At 41.6% G+C, this 22,770-nt stretch overlaps 1 protein-coding gene across 1 annotated transcript; it reads left to right on the forward strand.

Annotated features, from left to right (window-relative positions):
• Positions 1 to 12,710: 12,710 nt before the first annotated feature.
• Positions 12,711 to 21,364, forward strand: LOC306945004 (epidermal retinol dehydrogenase 2-like; the record flags this gene model as incomplete). The annotated part of the gene is made up of 6 exons (XM_079533685.1): positions 12,711 to 13,031; positions 17,677 to 17,808; positions 18,801 to 18,900; positions 19,948 to 20,092; positions 20,651 to 20,776; positions 21,271 to 21,364. The coding sequence occupies 6 exons, from the start codon at positions 12,711 to 12,713 to the stop codon at positions 21,362 to 21,364; spliced, it is 918 nt and encodes a 305-aa protein (XP_079389811.1).
• Between the last annotated feature and the right edge of the window lie 1,406 nt (positions 21,365 to 22,770).

Here is a 22,770-nt window from a genome sequence, read left to right on the forward strand (position 1 = left end):
CAGTCCTTAATTGTACAGGTTTAGAAAGAATTCAGCCTGTGGGCAAGGTGCTCCCATAGTTTCTTATTAGAGGAGCTTCACATTAAACAGTAATCTTTCAGCAACTTACAGTAACTTAACTAAATGGCTGGCATCTTTCAGGCCCTTTTCCAGTTCTAGTGATAAGAAATCAAGGACTGGTGCCAGTAAAAAGTTGCTGCTACCGCTCTTCTCCTCCCCAGATCCTGTTCGGGCCCACGCAGCAGAAAGTTCTCTTGTACTGCAGTCCTGACCTGCGTAATTCAGGTTGGCAAAGATGGTTTCATTGTGCTTTGTTCTTCCTGCTTTAACTACTGCTGTTTCCCTTCCTTGCTGAGACTTGAAGGGGCTGCATGTGTTCGCAGCAGAAGTCCTTCTGTCCGTTTTCCAGTTCTAACAAAAGGAACAAAGAACGAAGCAGGCCCTGTGGGTCGTTAACAAGTGACTCTGGCATATTTTATATCTCTGACACTTAAGAGGCTTTCTGGCTTTGCCCTACTGGAAACTGATCTGCCACCGGCCTTTTCTAATCCCCCACACACTTCCTTCACCTGATACTGCAGTGTCTGAGCAACCTTCTCTATAGAAAGCATTTCTTTAGATTTCAAGTTTCAGACGATATTTAGCAAAGCAACCGGCAAGGAAAGCATTGATTTTAAAATTTAAAAGAGGTGAAATCAAAATTTGAAGGGAATAGTAAGAAATAGAAAAGCAACAGCAAAGTTAACCAAGTAGAAAGCGCTGTTAAGCTTTAGGAATGCTAGTGGTGGTAATTCACCACGCGGGAATGGTCAGAAGAGCCGAGAATCTCATCTCCACCTCTACGAGCTGCCTTCCCCTGCTCGGTTCAGCAGCTCCTCGCCGACAGGAGCGACACCCGAGCAGTAAACAAACGCGCGCCCTGAGCGCCGCCGGCCCCTCAGCCGGCACGTCCGGGCGCCCCGTGCGCACTGCATTTCCCAGCAGCGCCGGGGCTGAAAGGCGCCGTGTCCGGCGCGGAGGCCGCTGGGAGAGCCGTTAGCGGGGCGCGTCACGGCGGTCGCCCGTGAGGGGGGAGGGTGGCTGCGGGTCTGTCGCCGGGCTGTGCAGGGTGGGGTGTACGTTGGTATGTTTTCTAGAGTGGGAAGGTTCTGATATACACTAGACAGAGGGAGGGGAGCGAGTTTTGTAAGGGTGTAGCTCAAAAACAACAAAAAAACAAAAAACCAAGCAAGAGTGCTTCCTCAGTCCCCATTCCCAAGGAGGGCAGTGCCAAGCAGTAGCTTTGATGAGGAGATTCTCCACAGCTGGCTCCCAGCAGAGGAAGCTCTGGTACGAAAGAGATCGATTTTTAGAATCATTTCTTAAGCTTAGGATGTCTATGACCACCTCACATGCATTGGGGAGAGTAAGCTGCTAGAGAATTAGCGTGCCTGCATCCTGTGGCCATGTTTTCGGGCATTTGCTCACAGCAGGCGCAAAGTTGAGCCCTGGGGACGCAGGCATTATGGCAGTGCATGATTTTCACCATAAATCCTTGTGCAAACCACCTCCTACATTACCTGAGATTTATGGAACATCACACGGCTTTTTGTTTCTTGGGGCTCTTTGGTCTTCCATAGGTGAGGCACAGAACATGAGAGCGGTAGCTGGGCCATCTCTTTGACAGCATCTTGACTGCTGTTTTATGACTCTACCTTGTGCCAAACAAAAAGGCAGGTCACCAAACCTCTGTAAACAAGCAAAGCCACACCCAGAAGTATTTGGGAGTGCAAACAAACAAATGCACACAACATGAAAACAACTGAATCTTCGGATCTCAGGTTTGGTTTTGGTTGCTTCTAACTGCAAAGCATTGGGACAAAACTGCACAAGCTGCCCTGTAGAATTTCTTCTTTCAAGATGACTGTTTTCCCTAAATGACCTTTTTATTTAAAAATAATGATAATAAAGATGTCTCTGCTAAATACAGTGGGAAGCTTTTTCCACCTTTCTCACTGGTCTTGCATTCTAAATGCATTTTTTTCCATCTCAGCTTCAGATACCTAGAAACTTTCCATTGAAGCTGCGTGTTACATTTGCTGCAGCAAATTTAAGTCCAGTAAGAAGAGGTTTCCCATTTTAGTCACCTCTGTCACACTTAGACATAATCCACAGGTTACACCATCTGTGGATCACAGTTTGAAATGCAACAAATAGGTTAATCTAAATTGCTTTTCACTTCAGTGGCAGCTGTAACCATTAGTCACTTCCTTTGATTGCTACAGTATAAATATGGTGTCTCTATGCTCTCATACCTTTAAAAGAGGTAAATAAGGTAATATGGACGCACTTTACATACAAAAGGTCTTATTCCCCCCCCCTCCCCCCCCCCCGAAATTCACACAGTTTATCCAGAACTCAAAAAGCAGAGAACCAGTGTTTCAGTAATTATCCAGAAGGTGCTGCAGTGTGTGAGCCTGTCAGCTGACTTTTCTCCATTTAACCACTGGGACCAATAAGTACAAAACTATTTTCTGTGGCTTCTGAAGTCCCTGAACTGAATGAGTCTGTGTGCACTGGGGAAATATCCCTTATATGTTTTGCCTGTTTGTATACTATTTTTCTAAGTTCATGCTGCAGATTACCTAAGAAGTAAAATACTAGGTTAATTAGATATTTGTCTAACACAGTATGGCTGTTTTTCCAAAAAGAATTATTTTGCAGACAGTACTGTGAAGAATCTGCCATGTCAAATCAACTGTGTAACTTAGCTTTATGGAAGGACATACTTCTTTCTTTAAATGGCTGCTTTGAAAAAATAAGAATATTCTCCACAATCACTTTATAGGATGACAAATACTCATCCATCAAGTAGCCGATTGCTGAATTTCTGACAAGAGGCTTCTGGGACTAAGCTGCTAAGTGACAGGGTGATTCCTTTTTGTTTCATTTAAAATGTGAGGATGATGATCGCTTGAAGACTACGTATTTACTGTAATTCATGTCATCCATATCATCGGAGATTTTATAATTTTCTATCACATTCATCACTTCTCAACTCTCTTTTGAGCTGTTAGAAAGTCTCTTAAGTGAAAGCTATGGCATACTTCAACCATCCTTATCAGTCTTCTGCTTACCTTTCAAGTTTTTACTAGGTCCTTCCCAAAATGCAGGGTTAGGATGCAGAGAAGTTAGCATTCTCTTAGAGTTCAGGACATCCATGCACTATGGATTTAAGACATGGCCTGCTTATTGTTTTCTGTTTTGTTACCTATTTCTTCCCTGAAAAACTGCTATTTTACTTCTCACATTTTTCTTATATTCTTCACAGTGCTCCCAGAGCTATTTCCCTAATGCAGACACTGTTGCTTTGGGTTTCAAAAGTGAGCTATTAAGTCAGCCTGACAGATTTTGAAACAAAGTCCAAAGATATGCTGTAAACCAGCAGCGCTATCCAAAATCCTTATATTTTAGAAGGGATCTATAAACAGTCAGCGATCGTGTTTTGTCCAACCACAATTTTCAAGGAAAGGGAAGCAGGCTGAGGAAAATAACGTTAGTGGAACTATCCTTCAGCTACAGGAAGTTAAATGGGCAACAGTAAAGCTTTTTAAAAATCGTTTAGTTTGGCTTTGAGGTATGGAATTAACACATTATAGATTTCAACTCTAGCACAGAAAAATATTTCAGAAATTAAATGAGCAATATGAAATGTGGCCATTTGAGAAAATGTAAGGAACACATTTCTTATTTGGATGTATGAAAAATACTACAGTGTGTACTAAGATCATATCCTGAATTCAAAAGTAACCAAAGGCAAAAATTCCTGCCTCTACTATTGAGCTCATGTGGCAGGATTCTCTGTGGGTGATGTTTCACACTTAGACAAGTGATGTCTGGAAAACAGATCGCAAAAATCAAAATCTCCCATGGCTATTCAAAACCAGCTGTGGAAAAATCTTTTCATTTAGCACTGTTTTTTAAGGTTTTCTAGTATAAGATACAATGCAAGAGGAAGGACTACCAAAGCAGCAATGAGTTATTTTCCTTAGGGTTAATGGGCAGTACAGATCTCCTGGACAAGCTTCATTTCTTCACAGACTTCATTGGTGTACATGTATTTTAAAATGTGAGGTTCTGTGTACTGTCGCTCTTTGTTGCTGTGATACCACATGCATCTTTGTCATCTAATGACATGACATTCAGTTGCAGGCATAAAAACTGGGTATAGGCACTGAAGCCAGAAATGAAGTGTAAAAACATGGAATATTTTAAATATGAAGCTTATATATAATATATGTGAATACACCAACTTATTGCAGGAAAAAATATACTAACAAATGCAGGGGATGCATTTCAAACAAATGCAAACAAACAGATGTAAGAAAATAAGGCGGAAATATTGTAATTAACATACACTGAAATGTAGTATAACTTACAAAAGTGTTGGGAAATGTGTCTAAAAGAGCTGTTGTAGATTTTTTTTCCTGCCTTAATTTAATTTCTTCCTTATGATCAACATAACACTGTATAGGTCAGTAGCTGTTAGAAGAGCACACAAACAACCAAGTCTTGCATGCAAATCATCCTTTCGGTTTTCATCAGAATTTTACAACATGATAGCAATACTTGCACTGCGGTAGCATCATGTAGACCACGTAGTGTGTGTACCTCCAAGGCACATTCTGCATGTGAAAACCACCTGGTGGAAATCAGGCCTGAATCCTTCAGGGTGACTGGACGAGGCCAGGCTCTTCTCAGTGTTCTAATAGAAAGTTAGGGAGGTAGGGGCTGTGACAAGGAGCAGGACAAGAAGCAATGGGCTGAAACTTGAGTGTGAGATGTTCCACACTAACATGCAGAACTTCTTTATGGTAAGGATGATGGAGCACTGGATCAGGTTGCCAGAGAGGTTGTGGAATCTCCTTCTATGGAGATATTCAAGACTCATTTGGATGCCTACCTGCATGACCTGTGGTACTTCATGATCTTTTGAGGTCCCTTCCAATCCCTGTGATTATGTGATTCTGTAACTGCTCCATTCAAATGAACTGTTAAGAGGCTACAAAAATCTGAATCTGTAGAAGTGGGAAACTGACATTTGAATTTGAACAAAAACTGGCAAATGCAAGGGTGATTTAAACTCTGCTTCCTCAGAAAACAGGTTTGGTACTCTCCAAAGTACCAAAGTACAAGAGTAACCACTGTGAAACTTCATCTGATGCAGAATACTCCTGTGAATGCTGTTCAGTGTTTGTTGTAATCACTATTAATGAATTGACATTTTCCCTGACAAAATGGCTTCACCACAGCTTCCCCCTGTTGATTCAGCCGAAGAGCTTAGCAATTACGAAGTGATGGGAAAAAAGAGAAGTTAAAGTCCAAAAGCAGGAATCCTGCATTTTTCTTCAATTTGCAGGCCAACAATTAAGGCAGCACCCTTTACTCCTCTCAAAACCTTTTGCAGCATTATCTCAACCTCTGGATACGTGCAGTCCAAACTTGACCATCAAGATGCACAAGCATATTCTTATTTTCACAACATTTCTTTGAGAGAATGAGAGGGTACATCTTATTGAAAGGCAAAAAAAACCCTTAATGCTTAGTAATCACCTCAGCTGCTAAGAGATCACTTAGAAATTATTTCCTCGAGGCCAATAGAAAACAAAGAAATGAAAGGACAAGGGGGGCAAAAGGGCAAGTTAGCTTTTTAGCAGTAGCTTGCAATGGCACAAATATGGAATAAGACTGAACACTCAGAGAACTGGTGAACACCTGTTATAGAGTGCATTAGAATGCATTAAAAGTTCTGTTCCTCGCTGCCTCCAGAACTTTGAAAATTCAGAAAAGCAGAGGAGTAAGGGCTAGGTTTGACACAGAATCATTACAACTTTCACCCTTCATGTTTTCTTCTCCCCTACCATTTGTGCCACACATAGCCCCTACCTCCCTGACTTTCTGACAAAAAGCCCAGCTGAGGAACTCATCACAGCCTCACCTGGAGTTTTCCTTACAGTATGTGGAGTTTTAAATTAGCTCTTTGAGTGGTTATAGCCTGCTGCTCCCATTCCAATTTCTCCTTCAGTCCCTGCTTATTCCCTTATTAGAACACACTCTCCCACCCACTGCTTCTGTACACACTCAATTAATTAAAAACTTGCTAACTTTTCTTCTTGTTAGCTGGCCATCAACAGCGCTGCTTCATTTCCCAGCATCACTGCAGACCTGATCTCTTTTGCTAATTCTGCTTCCCTGCTGAGCCTCTTGTATTTTCATGTCAGAAACCTTGCATTACTCTTCATTAGAAAAAACTTTTTCAAGTCCCAAATGGTAGAAAGATGCATTATTCTATTAACCACTTAAAATTAGATTATTAGGAATTACTTTTTTTTTTTTTTTCTTTTTTTCATCATCTCCCTTTAAATCCATTCTGACAGCTTATATTATAAATGATGTTTGGCCCAGACTTCCTAACCAACCACTCACAGTTTTTTTTTTTTTTTTTTTTTTTTTTTCCAGAGAGGAAAGAGATAAGTCCCTTGTGAGATGCTTCCACTTGGAATGCAGGAAGGTTCTCTTAGAAGCAGAGGTACTATGAGGAACATACAGTGCGGACACATAGGGAAGTATGAAAAAGCAGTGAGCAGGGGGCTACATGGCAGCAATCTCTTTGCATCTGACTATGGCATGCTACTGATATCTCTGTTCTTTATGTATCAACGTTATAGCTTGTGTATTACCAAATAATATCCTAATGGATATTAGGATCAGAAATAATATCCTAATGGAAGTATCAGAAAACATAATGGTGCTAAATGAGAGCCCTTAGACACGTACCCAGTATTTGAGCTCATGCTTTAATACTTCTGTATCACACTAGAATTACTCACACCTCATGTTTCTTTCATTTCACTGTTCCAGTTAAAGTGAACCAGCTCTGGAGGCAGAGGGAAGCTCAGCCAATGCTACTGCTTACTCAAGGGAGCCTTCTGCTGCCACTCCCAGCAATTGCGTGCAATAACCTCTTTGGCACCAATAATCTGAACACCTGAGTAGTCAGAGAGGACCACAGTGTGCCAATTCCATCGCCAGAGCAGTGAGTTAAATAAAGTACAGCAACCTTGGCAAATATCACTTCAAAGAGGTGATGCTACTGTCATTCATTTCTATAATGTGGAGTGAGGGTGGGCAGCAGCAGGGCTGGGTACATAAGGCAAGAGGAACCCTCTTGTCCCACATCATTCAAGGCTCTGCAGATTTGATAAAGGAATTTAAAAAGGGATTTGTAGCGTTCTCCTGGGAAGGTGGGAAAGGTGGTTTTAAGCCCTTTGCACCATCATTGTCATAACTCTGCATAACAGAGACTGGCACACTTTTTCATGACTGAGGGACATACAACACTTCTACCACTCACAAGAGCTGATTTATTCACCTACACCCACAGTGAGCAGCTGAACTTTGGCATTGCAGACATACACAGCAGGTATTCCTATCTGGGTGAAGGTCACATTGCTAGCATATTACACTACTTCACTTGAACAGCTGCAGTAGGTGGGGAATAATCAATGGTTTAACATCAAATATTTAGTACGTTTTGAGTGCTCTTGTAAAAAAAAAAAATTAAAAGAATAAGAAGAGTGCTTTTGAAAGAGCATGGCCTGAGCAAGTCAGGTTGTTGTTCTGTGCTGAGGCAAGGCTGCGTGTCCTAGTCACTGTGCAGTTGCATTTATCTAGCTTAGGCCAACCCTTATTCTGTTTACTTAATCCTCATTTATTGTGACATACTGATAATCAAAATTAAAAGGTGAAGCCAACATTAATGTAATGAGGACTGCCACAGCTTTGCATGAGGCTTTGTGCACCTGATTATGTGGCTCCACTAGCAGCACCACTATCTACTCTATAGCAAAACCAAGAGCTTTATGGGAATTCACGTTGGCCAAAATAAAGAGACACCCTTGAAAACAATCAACAGTTGCAGGACACTTAAGTAGTATGAGTATAGACAAGGCAAAGCTCTTGCAAAGTCACTCCAACTTATTTCCGTGGCCTTGAGATAAACTTGGGATCCTTTGAACACGCACAGAGTGGTGTAACACACCCTGCACCAACCATACCAGTCCAGTACGGCCCTGGAGTTTTGCCAGCACTCGCAATTTGGTCCAGAAATTATGTGTGGCAAGAGGGAGACATCTTCATCTGACACAGATGAAAGTTCAATTTCTGGACTTGAATCATGATTGACAATTCTACTTGGTTCTGCTCCAACCCCAAACCATGGAAAACGGTAATTTGACAGTCCTGAAAAAGGTATCTTTCAGGCTAAACTTGAACTTTTCATCATGTAGATAAGCCATCTGGAGACATTCAGACATTTCAGTGAGTTTTATTTCATTGAGTTTTATTTCAGTGAGTTTATGATTTACTTTACAAAATCTGGGAAAGGAGGCAAGGATCCATATTTCTAGCTTCCCACTCCTCTCACAAGGTCAGGCTCAGTGTTAAATACTACTAATTTGCACGCACTACTATGAAGCACATATTTTATTTAAGTATTTTTGAAAATTAAATGAATGGTTTTCCACACTTCCTTGTTTCAAATGAACCACTGCAAACAATACAATCCACAAAGAAAGTCGCAGCCAAAACCAAATTTCATCGATGTTACTGTTTGGCTATCATCAGCCTCCTGGATTTACTTTATTATTACAATAAAACATTAACTCAGCAGAATATTCTAATTCAGCAGATACTTTCCCTTCTGTGAGCTGATCCTGAGGGTTCAGCACTGCCTGTACCGTCAAAAGCCTGGACCCTGACCCAGCGTTATATACCTGAAAGAAAAGAACTTTTGACCCCTTTCAACAGTCCTTCAAGTAGAGCAGGTTGTGAAAGCAGGAAAGGTATTTATTTAAACAGCACAGCAGCTTCCAAACCCTGGCTCTTTGTGACCACAGGGTGCCATTTGTTCCTGAGTGGGCAAGCAACCTGTCCGTGCCAGTGTGAATCACAGTACTCCCTCCTCTTGAAAGCAGTCCCTCAAACAGAGCTCTGAACATTTATTTGGAGACGATGGGTCACACCTCAGATTTCCAAAGTTGCCCTGAGACACGTTATTAATAGTGAATACAGCACAGCAATTAGGCAGTATAACGAACCCAGCGCTTCATAAGGGAGCGATCGCCTAACACAGCAGGCAGAAAGCGAAGGCTCAGAAAGCCGTGTGCTCTGCGTTTCACAGGAGTGTAACAGCAGCGTAAACGTGCCACTCGGGAAGGAGGGACACGAAGGATCCGAGTGCAGAGGAAATGCCTCCAGGGCTATTTTTTTCCGGCGGCATTAAGTACCCTATGTCTTACAGACCTTCTCGGAAAGTTGCGAGCGTTCAGTTTTCTTGTCTAAGTGGGAGCGAGAGAGTGAAAGCAAGAGCCGCCCCAAAGCGCTGCTCTGAAGGAAGAAACCATCTAGAGCAGTAAACACAGGGCACGAGTCAGCAAACTCAGGCCATCCTCAACTCCCTTATGAGACAACTACAGCACGTTTGGGAAGCCCAGGCATCCTCCATTCACTTGAACCCGCCCGGGGATCTCTCACCCCGGCGCAGCTCACTGACGGTGCCACCTCCTCACGCTCCCGGTGCCGTCTCCGCGCACCAGCTGCCGTGTCACAGAATGCCGCCCCTTCCTCACGCAAACTCCGCCTGACGAGCTCCCCCGGATCCCACACAGCCCCACCGCTGTGCGCGAGGCACGGAAGACCAGACCAGCCCTGCCCAGCCTTCCACGGGCTCCGACCCGGCCGGACCCGCTCCCCCCACCGCCGACCCACGGCCCTTCCGGCCCGCCCCCCGGTATCCGGTCAGCCCCGCTCCGGGGAGGGCTGCGGTATAAAGGCCGGGATCGGCCCGCAGTCCCGTTCTCCATGTCGCGCTTCCTTCGCGGTACGCGGCCTCTCTGTTCCCTCAGGCGGAGTTGCCTTCGTTCTTCGGTCCGGCAAGCGGAGGTACCTGGGGTGCTGTGGGGGGACGCCGGCGGGGGAGCATCCGTGGGTGCCGGGCTCCTAGGGGTAGGCGGTGCTCAGCGCGGGGAGGGGGCGGCGAGCCGCTCCCTGCTTGCTGCTCCGAGCCGTTTGTGGGCTGGAGTCCGGTGTTAGACGGTGGGCAGGGACGGATGGGAGGCTCAGGGTAGCGCGGAATCTTCCAGGGAAGGCATTGCCTGCCAGGTGCCTCGTCTCGGCTCACGGCACCGCTGCGTGTTCCGGGATTTCCTGCCCTCTGGATGCAGTGAGTGAATGCGTACCTGCCGGCATCTGCTCAGGTGGTTGTACCATCAGTTTTTTAACGCTTTCTCTATTAGCGGTGTATTGGAGCAACATACGGTAAAGGCAGCTTATTTAAAAAAAAAAAAAAAAAAAAATGGAGGCTGATTTGTTTTTACGCATTCTGATAGTGATATGACGGGGGGAATGGCTTTTAATTACAAGAGGGGAAACTCAGGTTAGATAGTAAGAAGAAATCCTTTACACAGTGAGACCCTGGCACAGCTGCCCTGAGAAGCTGTAGTGTCCCATCCCTGGAGATACTCGAGTCCAGGTTGGATGGAGTCCTGCATAGCTGAGTTGGTGGAGAGCAGCCCTGACTACGGCAGGACTGGATGTGCCTTAAGGTCCCTTCCAACTCAAGCTGCTCCATGATAGTAGTCCCAGTTCTGTCCTTGCAGCTTGTGGGCACTGGTAGTCTGCAGGGGCTGCTCAGCTGACAGCATCAGCACCTGCACATACAAGTCTGTTTTGGAAACTCTCTGTGGCTGGAAAGCAATCTGACTGATAAGCTGTTGTGAAACCTCTTGAGACTTTGCTACTGCATAGAAGCCCTTCGTACTTATGTGGGGGGGAGGGAGAGAAGTATTAAAAGCAATGTGTGTCACCAGAATGACTGGTGAGGAAATGCAGGAATCTGCTTGTCCTATGTGTGCCAAAGGTATCTGTAGCTCATTCACCTGTAAATCTATTCCAACTTACGTGCTCCTATTTACTGCTGTTGGACCAGCCCTGTGCTGTGAGTTGGCAGAACAGGGCTGTGGGCCAGGCACGGGTAGGCTAAGGGAGGCACAGCAGAGGAAAGTGGTAAGCATCTCAGTGAGGGGTGCGGAGTTTGACAACCCCTATACCTAAACCAATTCTACTTCCCCAAGAGAAAACAAGTTCTCTGAGCTCTAGCATGTCTCTGCCCTGTATAAGCCTGATACCTGATCATATCGCTTACTAAATTGCTGACACACTCTGGTTTTAGGAACTGGTTTTAGATCAAACAGAATATTATATTCAGAAGGCTGTTACCTCCCTTGTGTTTTCTATAGGGATTAAGGACTCTTTTGCAGGTCTCTGTAACATTCGTATCTGTTCTGGAGATACCAATCTCCTTTCATGCCAAAGTATGTTACTGTTCACCCTTCTAAATTAACTTGGTGAAGTTAAACTCTGTAGCTGCATCTGCTTTGAAGACTTCCTACTTCTGTTTTAGACACAGCAAATAAATTGTAATGAAAAAATGTTATTTTTGATACCTGTGAAGTTTAGTAACACCTCTCCCATCTAGTTCTACCTTAGCTCAGATCTGTCATAGCTCTACAACTGTGAATGTCTACTGCAGGTAAAATCATTGCAGTATCTATGAAAATATTGTGCTGTAAAGAAATACTTAAATCAGTTTTACTACCCTATCTTTTCTGTGCTAGAACTTCTGTGTATACTTTGCACCAATTGAAAGGGAATTAGAAAGAGAAAATACTATACAACATGTCCTTCAGAAAGAGGAACTTGTTTCCTGACCCACTTTGCTTTTTGATGAATGTTTTTCTGTTACCAAAATTGATATGGAAACCATGTCCTAATGCTTGCACTGTAAAGCCTTCTGAACTAACTCTGATCTTGCAGTTGTCTGTTCCTTCACAGCTATTGAGATGTTTGTCATGTACCAAAACTTGATGCTCCTGACAATGTAAATTAAAATGCTACACTTTGCAGACTTTGCTCAGAGCTGCAGAGATATAAGTAACTTATCTCTAGGCAATTGTCAAACATGAGTATGTACCTAGATACCAGCGTTAATAAAGATGTGATTGAATCAGGCACTTAGTGCTAAAAGTTGAAGTGTAAGCACTGCTAAGCTGTACCTTTAGCTCAAAAGGAAAATACTAATCTTTTGCACCATAACTAAGTCAAAGATTAAAGCCTGCCTCGACCAAGGGCGTGCTTCTTGCAGAGCATTCATATGCTGGGGAACAGACTTAAATGCCTGCTCAGTTACTGTGGTAAGTACGGACTGTGTAGGTACACACATACTTGTGATTCAAGCCTGTTGATTTCTAATTGCCATGCATTCTGGCTTCAGATGTAGCAAAGGGCAACTGTTGCCTTTTTTTAAGGTGTCTATACTCTGTTGGAGCAGAGGTGGAAAGCCATGATGTGAAGGGCGGAGAATTTTCAAAGCAAGTATTTCTTCCCTCTCCCAAATCACAAATCTCTTCTTGCATTTCTGGAAGAGAATAGGAACGCCCTTGAGATAATATAGAAACAGAGTAGGTGAGTCAGACATGCAGACATAAGGCCATGTACTCTCTAGGCTGCTTCTGAGTTCAAAATACTTAGAATAGATTGGAAAATGCTTTTCTGTTTGGAATTGTTGATGTTTGCATTATTTTCAATCAGATATCAGAAAAAATAGCCTCAAGATGAACTTCTTCCTGGAGCTGCTCAAAGTCATTGGACTTTCAACATATTACATGCTGGAATCACTGGTGTTTTTGTTTGTGCCTAAACGTAAGAAGAATGTGAGTGGTGAAATAGTATTAATAACAGGAGCAGGAAGTGGAATTGGAAGACTCTTATCCTTAAAATTTGCCAAACTTGGAGCCACACTGGTTCTTTGGGACATTAATCAAGATGGACTCCAGGAAACGTGCAGATTGGCTGAAGAAAATGGAGCAGTAAGAATTCATTCTTACATCTGTGACTGCAGCAAAAGGCAGGAAGTCTACAGAGTAGCAGATCAGGTAAAGTATCTCACTTGCAGCTTTGACACTATTCTGAGGTGTTGGTGATCTATGATACGCTTTAGCCATGTCAAGTCAAGAAAATGTTTCATTTGACTTACTACATATACTACCTGTTTTAAGAATACTGGTTCTTAGAGTTGACTTTTGTACCTTTGTTCTTTAAAAATAAAAAGAGCTGGTTCTCTTTCAATGACAGATTTCAGCTGAGTGGCTTTGCGTTTGTGCAGCGCTTGCTGGTGAAGCACGCAGAGACAACTTACTGAATTAAAGCAGTATTTCAAGTTCTAGAAACATTTTACAAAAAGTAAACCCTGAAGATTGTACCTTGTGAGAAGGATTAATGACTCTGGTCAACTTAGACTAGATCCCTGGCTGTGAATAGACTTTTGCAAGTGCACGTGAACAGAATTAATAAATAGAACTTGAAGGCTTTGTTAGGATGCTTTCTAAAGAGCTTTGTAAATATGGCTTGTGGCTAGATATCTTGGGCAGGACTTGTAGAAGTGCCAAAAGCTAGAACTACCTAACAGTTTCCATTATAACCTGCTCTTATTTGTTTAAAATGTTGCTAAACTTAAGTGCAGTTCTAAGGACCCGAGGGCTGATGCTTCAGTACCATGGAGAAAAGCAGCAGAAGAACCTTTCTGGACAAGCAGAGGATGTAGCTATGTGTGTAGAATAGATTGAGGATGATAAAAATGGGGAGATGGGAGCAAGGAGGTGGTAAAGGGGTCTTGTAACCACACAGTGCAGGATTCCTCACTTTACAATATTCTGTCAGAAGTTCACTAACAGCTGAACCACAGGGAAGAAAACAGACTACCACCACTGTTATTTTAGATACAGCATGTCCTCCTGATGTAGAACCACACTCCAAGTGTTCTTATTAGCAGCAAGACCTTAGTATTAATCAGTGCTTGATGCTGCTGTTTATTTAGTACTGTGTAGTAGATCCTGGCTCAGTGTGCTTCCTCAATTTTTGCAAGATGAGGCAGAACTATTCCACAGATTTTTTTTGTTTGCTTGTTTTCTCCTGTGGTTCAGCTACACACATAGTAGTTTGGAGTGGTGCAAGATGATAGTGAAATAAATTCACGCAGGCAGTATGGAACGTTGTTTTGCATGGTGTATTTCCTGGAATCTCAATGTCAAAATGAAATGCAACTGATCCTTAACTACCTGCTCTGGGTACTTCATCAGCCACACAGAAATCAGAAAACATTTCAGTAGGAAGAAAAACAAAAAGTGCTGGGCGTGTGATGTCCTTATGAATTTCCTGTACCAACAAAGACAGCTTTTGGTGCTGAGAGCTACGGCTTAAGACGTGTTCAAAGTGTCCCTGTTGCACCACCACCCCCAAAAGGAATTTGGCCTTCTCTGACTTAACTCCTTTACTTAGAGTTTAGCTCAACATTGGGCATCTGGGGCTTTGAAAGAGGGAAGTAACTTTTATGGGTTTTTGATCTCCTATTTGGGAGGAAACAGCCTTTTCCTCATTATGAGATTATGAATTGCATATGGGCTCACACTTGCTTCAAGATCCTCTTGCGTGTTACTGCTTTGCTTATGCTCTATTTTGATTTTTGTTGTTACTGATTGCTTGTCAACGTGACTATTTTTACTTTTGTATGAACCTTCTTTGCTTTTGCTCCCCTGCACAGCAGAAGCAAGTTTCTCAGTGATGTTTTCTGCTCCCAAATACACATCCAGTGAACCTTTCCCACCTTGTAGGAAGTTATGGGAGATGGTCTTTGTCCATGGAAGGCAGGCACTTTGGGATGCTCTCTGCGGTTCACAGAAATACAGCCAAACATCTATATGTAAAGTTATAAATGAAATACAGCAACAAACAGGAAAGGGTGCTCATGCTTGATAAAGATGCTTAACCAGGTCAGCAGTTTGCATAATTTTCAGCTTACCTAGGCCTAAAACAAACACCTGAAGTATCCTTTCCTGCTCTGCATAATGGAGAGGCTTATAATTCTGGAAAGATGACATTCCCTGCCCCGTTAATTAGAATACTCAGTAGAGGTGTCCTGTTCTGAGAGAAGAATGTGGGAGCCTGGTCTGAGTGTCCTGGCTCTCTGTCTTATGTGGGGTAGCTGTGAGGAGGGAACTAGAACAGCCAGGTGTGTGAGCAAGGAGCTGTTATGTCTAGTTAGTAGTTGTTGAACAGCTGAAGTGTATGGGTTGCATCAAGGCACTCAAGTCTGCTTTGAATGCTATCCGAAGTGTGAATGTATTTTGGAAAGCTTGGTAGAGACAGCTGTTCTTAAACAGGAATAAAGGAAGAGGTCGCTTAGGTTTTTTTACCCCTAGTAAGAAATCGATTGAGACTGTTATTTGCTGCCTTCTCACAGTATTTTCATCTTCACCTTATGGGAATGCCCCAGGTACCACCTTATGAACATCCCCCAGCTCTGTCCATGCTTTTGCATGCGAAAGCAGCATGACTGCTCATTCAGGTATTTATTTGCCCCAAAGGGTAGGCCGGGGGAGCGAGTCTGTGCTTCCAGGTTTGCAAAGATCATCAGATGTGAGGCCGTGCTACTGCATCATTTGCCAGTGATTCCGGGTCTCTCTGAGTTCCCACAGTTGTTGTGATGGGGCTCTGTGCTCCTGTTAGTGACTAGACCAACTTGTCCAAGGCTGCATGCAGATTATATAGCACTGCTCCAGGAATACTTGAATTGTTATCTGATGACCCTCTGGGAGGAGTATGACTGAGGTAGAAGGAGGGCTTTGGCTTATAGAGTGAAATAAAAGCTATTCCATATAATCCTAAAAATACTGCTTTTTTCTTTTTTTTTTTTTTTTTTTTTTTTTTTTTTTTTAATCTATGCCTTTTAACAAACATGGAAATAGTCAAATAAGTGCAGAGACAACAAGGCTGTTAAGGGGATAAGCATTACATTTAAACCCTTGCTCTCAGGCAAGCTATCCTGTGTGGTCTCCTCATGCTCTGTTCAGTTGCTGTATTTGTACAGCATAGGACATCTCATTGAGAAATGAGTTTTCTATGATCTGGAACTCAGTGGCCGGGGGCATAAGAAGAAGGTGCTTTTCCTAAGCTACTCACCAGCGGAGTTTGACCACTTGATCTGGAAGCTACAAATTAAACAAAAATAGGGAACTTGCCTCCTGTTTCCTGGATAGCAGAGATGAATGAACGATACTTGAAATACCACACTAAATATTTTAATTCTCCTTCTATGAAAACTGGTGCAACACCTTGATGATCTCAGCTGGCCTGTAGCTGTACTGTCAGGTTAGTAGACTCTCATTCTGGAGCTGAAATGAGAACTATGCTTCCACTTACTGAGCTAAATTATTTTTTAGCCAACTAATTTTCTGGAACCATTTCAAAAGGTTTCTGGCTCAGTGTTACAATCAAAGCAAATATTCTACAAACAAACTGCTTGTCGTGTGCTGCCCCAGAAGGCTTTTGAGGTTTTTGCATTCTGTGAAAGCATGTGTTTTTCACTCCTCCACCTAAACTGTAGATACACAAATAAATAATAATAATAATAATAATAAAATAAACACCTTCATTTGGTAAGAGAAACTGTTAAATTCCTAATCTATGAAATTGCTTGAAGCAGTCAAGCTATTTGAATAAAGGAAAAGGCTGTAATATGGAAAATAATTTTATAAGCTGTCTTTCTCACTGCTTATGCACATATGGGATATTTCTAATGAAAAATGACTTTGCCCATTCTAACCCTAATGTGCTGAGGGAGAGAACTCTGATCCTGAAGAAGGGCGCAAGGAGGTCTGGTTTAATAGGAAAGCTCTTGTTGTGTACAAGTGAAGGTATGGCTAGTGGAGAAGCTGCAATGTAATACTTGCAATTGCATAACACTGGCATTCAGAAGAAATGGAACCTGTGCTAAACAGTACAATGAGCTTTGAAATGTCTGAAATACCATGATGCAATTAAGTAGCTGCTGTCCTATACAGTGGTAAAGATAAAATCCTGGATTGTTTGGACACGGGCAACTTGTGTTACCAGCAAGTAACCCTCTTTTCCTTCTCTTCACTAGAAGACCAGTGGTGTGAAAGCTAGTTTCAATTCTGAAGCCGTATGGCAGCACTGCTTCTGAATACAAGTAACTCTGGAATATGTAAGAGGATTTGAGTATAGAGGAAATCTCACAAGTGAGGTTAGTTTTAGCTATTAGTTTAGCTATTATGGCCCTCATGTAGGTTTTGGTGGACTGATTCCGTTTACTTGGCATGAGGACTTACATACTGTGCTTGCAGCATGGTACAGAAATGGTCCTAAATACAGAATTGCCTGTTGGTTTTGAGATGGGTTTAATGTAGGAAAGTACTTATATTAGTAAAGGTCTCTGTAGTAGGGATTTATCTGAACAGTCACAGTGAGAACTGTAGTTCTCTGAAAGCAGACACCTACATGGAGCCATGAGCTGCTGGGCTCCCAAGTCCAGGGGTGAGCTCAGGCCTAAATAGGCATCAAGTCAGAAAGTGTAGGAACCCATAGTATTTGGATCTGTAACAAGCACAATACATTCAGCTTGGTTGAGATGTCTGACACTTCTATTTCTTATATTCTTATGTATAAAATTCAGAAAGCGTGTTTTATATTCATTGCATAATAACTCAAGACTTTTTGTTGTAGGTTAAGAAAGAAGTTGGTGATGTCAGCATCCTAGTCAACAATGCTGGCATTGTCACTGGAAGGAGCTTTATTGAATCTCCAGATTCACTTGTGGAAAAAACTATGGAAGTGAACACAATGGCACACTTTTGGGTAATGCTGTTCTTGTACATACACACATAAACATCCTATCCTCCTGACATGTTTTCAGTATTAATTTTGCCATTTGGAATTGAGTAAAATATGCAGAAGTTGAGTCAGAAATGATACAAGAAATTATTTTCTATGCCTTGGAGTATGTGAAATAAAGGGTGAGGAATGGATCCTTTAGGAACTTCTAGGTAGCTAAATGGGAGAAAAACTGCTTAATATTTAGAAATGCTTTTAAGAACTGAAGTTTGTCATTCTGTTAAATTCTTAAGCTAAGCAGATACTATATCCCTCATTCATGTGGGATTCATTGATGTGAAACAGGTCCAGTTTAGAAGTTGCTGCTCTAGCAACAGAAGTGTTGAATTCTGTTGTTGTTCTAGTTACTTTGTGGTTATGATAGTTATTGTAAGGAATACCACACGTCCAGTCAGTGTTCTTACACTAAATAAGTGGGGCTTTTGTCCAAAATGAGCAACTTAATGTGCTTTTCCTCCTTTCAGGGGAGAAGGGCCATCTATGCTGTGTTCTTACCATAAAGAATTGTAAATGAGACATTAAAACATGTTTCAGTTTCTTCATAAATAAATTTAACCACAAAGATTAAGTAAACTTAAAAGGAAGATGTGAAATTCAAATTTTTGCCATTTTACAAAATTTTGTATTGAGTCTTCAGTCTTCATTTGAAACAAAATAGTGCTGAGCTTTAAGGTAAAAGCAGTTTTACAGCTAGCTGAAGATGTGTTTTTTGCTTTCAGCAAGTTGTCATCTGTCTACCGTGTTGAGAAAATGGGACTGGTTGGACATGGAACATCCCAGCTTAGTTTAGTGTTCAAACAACAAATTCCTATTTTTTTTCCCCTCTCTTGTATAATAGGTGGGAAGTTCTCACTAAAAGTGCAGGCAGAATTTCTCTACAAATAACACCTTTGGAATATTATAGCAAGTACTTCACTTACTAAAATGTTTCATTGCAACTCTGACTTACATTGCAGACTTATAAAGCCTTCCTTCCAGCAATGATAGCCTCTAACCACGGACACTTGGTTAGCATTGCAAGCACAGCAGGACTGATTGGAGTCAACCGTCTTGCAGGTAGGGTATTAAAGCTGATGTCTGTTTAGTTAAACCAATTAGTTTGATTTAAGCCCAGCAATCTACACTCATGAAAGAAGTCCTAACTTTGAGTCTCTGGGTTGTTGTATATAAAGTAAAGCAAACAGTGATACTTTCAAACCAGCTGACCTTAGACATTTTGTTGAAAAAGTTTTCCGGATGCTCAGCAGTGCTGTGAAACAGGCTTTTCTAGCAAGGCAGTAAGAGGATCCAGGAGCTTCATATGGAACTTTGAAAACTGAGCACTGGTATGTTATTGAAATTGACCTACAGACATTTGGTAGCTTAGAGGCAACTTTCTTTGCAGATATGTTCTCAAGCTATGCAGCGTCCTGTATTGACTTCCCTAACTCAAACTGTTAATAAAATCCAATGTAGTACAGTGGTAGTTGCACAGTATCTCATTTTGCATTCTCTTCTCCATTCACTGAGGAGAACCTACACAATGTTGAGATTACAGCAGACTCCGAAGGAATTCCTGCAAAGTGCATGCAAATGAGGGGAAGGAAAACGAAATAAGTGGCATAAAAGAAATCTAGCTTCAAGATAGTGATAATGAAAACAAATAGAGCTGCAAGCTGAAAACACTTTGGAGAGTCTTGAAATTCTAGGTTTGAGACTGAAGAAACCGATTTAATGAAGTTATGTTTTCATGCCGGTCCTTATCATCTGCTGTTAGCAGATTAGTGACTAGGAAGGTGACAGCAGAGATGTGATGAGAAACCCTCTGTCTGCCAGTCTATACCAACAGCTGATTTAGAAGAGGGAAAGTAAAAGAATGAGTTGCATCAAAAGCAAGTTTTATTAGTAGCCTATGAAATTGCTTCTTACTCTGTTGTGTTACAGGATAGTAATTTCCTGGGAGTAGCACATGTACATCGTATCTATACCATTCTGTAGTGCTGCTGTTTGTTTACTTACTAAAGCACAGAGTTGTCCCTGTTCTCTGTCAAAAACTGGGACTCGCTTTTTTAGTAAGGTTTCATAAATTGTTTAACTGCAATTACTGTTATATTTGTTTTACAGATTACTGTGCAAGTAAGTTTGCGGCCGTCGGTTTTGCAGAGTCCATTAGTTACGAGATGAAAGTTCTGGGAAAGACTGGTGTTAAAACCACAACTGTGTGTCCTTACTTCATAAACACGGGGATGTTCGATGGCTGCAGTACCAAGTGAGTAAGCTTCTGTGATGTTGTTATGCAATTTGAACGTGTGGTCTTGTTTCTTTTATGACACTTACAAGCTAGACTTTGCCCTGCTTGTGTTGTTTCAGGGCCTCTCAAGGATGATATGCTATCTAGTGACTAGGCAATGTATGTGGCAAAGCTTTCAGTACTTCAATATTCATTTAAGCTGAAGCATAAAACGTAATTGATGTCCCTTCCCGTTTCATTCCTTTGTGGAAGTCAAATGCTTCGGTTGTCCTGTCTGGTTTCCTTCATTCACCTCCTGAAGTCACTGGCATAGCTTTGCTCAGTACACTTATAAAAACACAAAATTCAGGAGCCAAATAAAAGGCTAGAGTGTCTTAATACATGGCTCTCTCTTGTGAGGGAGACAAAAGAAAAGTAACAACCACCCCTTTCCCTCTTTAGGCTAACATAAAAAAGGCTTGCTGCTTCATATGATTTATGGTATTTCTCTTTCAATTATCTGCAAGAATTGATACATTCTTGAATAAAATGTCAATCTAAAGAAATCTGTATTAAAATAAACATCCTCCCCTCTAGGTGGCCGTTTCTGCTCCCCATTTTAGACCCAGACTATGTGGCTGAAAAGATAATGACTGCTATTCGACGAGACCAAGCAATTTTGGTACTACCACGCAATTTGTATTTCTTCTTTGCTTTGAAATAGTAAGTTGTGTTCTTCCTTCTTTACCTCACTCTTTTTTCTATCTAAGCTGAAAATGTTTTGACTAAAAACACCAACTAGACTACTCCTGTGCAGTGTGAATGCTCATTCAGTTCTCCACATTTCTGGAGTTTTCTTAGTTTCTAGGGGTTGGTTCTACACAAAACAATGTCAGAAATGTGCGACTGGCTTGCTGCCTCTGCTGGGGTGCAGTGTTACTGTGGGCTGTAGAAACTGGGCCTGCTCCTAAGGAAATGCATCACTGGAATCTTTGGCCCAGCATTAGGGCATGTCTGTCTCTTGCAAGCCAGGCTGGTGAACTGATTTAAGGTAATGACTAAGGCAGCAAAATGAGTGTAACCTGTATTTTGTGAGCACTGGTGAAACTATGTAAGAGATTATAATTTCTTTGCAAGTATTAGCCATGTGAAGTGACTTCTGTGATTTCTGTATAAAGTACAAAAATCTTCTGAGATCTGTTTCTTCTACCTTGCAGTATCCTACCAGTGAAAGTAAGCGTTCTCCTTGCGGACTTTGCTGGAGCCCTCCATTTCATGGATAGCTTCAAAGGCCGCACGAAGAAGGACTGAAAATTGCACAAAACTCAGCAACTGAAAAGCAGACTTTGTTAAAGGTAGTGGTGGGAAAGGTCTGCTTCTATAGCAGCTGTGAACTTAAGGTGCCTCACTTCTACTTTATTAAGTAACATTTTTAAGGAAATTGATTTTAATTAGCTCTTAATCAACAGCTTTCACGTGAGCTTTTTTTATCCAATGCACTGATTTCTTTTTCCCCTCATGGAAGTAGGAAAATTGAAATGCATTCCTTTGGTAATATCTGTTATAATGCCTTAAATATCATTCTGCTTCACAAACCAATAATTAGCAGTTTGAGGGGAGATAATCTCAGGACTCACAGGTGTGTCTATGGATGTCATGGGGAACAAAAGAATGTAAATGACATTTGTGCTGCTAATTGACTTCTTGTCTAATTTATTTTAAAAGCTAATACTATGCCTGCAACTTTGCAATGAAATCTTTATATCTTATGAGTGCAATATTTTAGGAACAATTTTAACTTTTCATCTCCTATGTCGAGCTTGTAGCTACAAAGCATAATACTACCAGTAGAGATGGGATGTCAAACATCTTGCCAAGCAAGACAACAGAAATACCTTTGCTACTAAAACCAAAGGTATTACATGGTGTAATTAGGGCTTCTCCTGGGACTGTTTCAGAAAGGAATGATGCTGTGTGAATAGTGAATAGGTTCACTAGAACTACAGCTTGAGCAACAGCAGAATGTTTTGCTCCTGAATTGGGAAGCAGGCTGTCTTCTATCTACAGAGACTTGTTTTATTTGCCTTTTCTCTTAGGACTATTCTCAGGTATGCTGTGGAGGAGGCCTTGTCCTTTTTGACAATGACCACTTAGAGGCCCCCTCCAACCTGACTTTCATTAAACCCCCCCCAAAAAAAAGAAAAAGGAAGATTATATATTATGCTATTTATATATATGCTGGTTAAACCAATCTCATGTCACAGTATTCCACTGGCAATTGGCAATGCCTACAAACTAAGACTATACATGCTTTAGCATGAAATTAACTGCAGACAGCATGGAGAAAAGGGTGATTGGGGGTTGGACTCAATGATCTCTAAAGGTTCCTTCCAACCCCTACAATTCTGTGATTTAAAATCTGTAATTTAAAAAAAAAAAAAAAGAGTTGCTTTTTCCACGATGGCCTAGAAACTATTGTCATTTTCCCTGGTTATACAATTAATGATGTTTTCACTGATTGAGAAGAGTTTAAGTTGAACTATTTTGCTAATGATGAGCAAGAAACAAGAATGTTAGAAGTAGCTTTACAGTTATGATAGATAGCTGAGAGGTAGAATTCAGACTGATGAAGAAAAAAATTTGTTTCTACTGTTCTCTCAGATCTTCTGTTTCAGAAATTCTGCTCAGTTTGCAGCTCAATTCAGGAAGTTGAAGTT

This window comes from Tetrao urogallus, assembly GCF_951394365.1.
Source record: "Tetrao urogallus genome assembly, chromosome: 3".
Lineage (NCBI taxonomy): Eukaryota > Metazoa > Chordata > Aves > Galliformes > Phasianidae > Tetrao > Tetrao urogallus.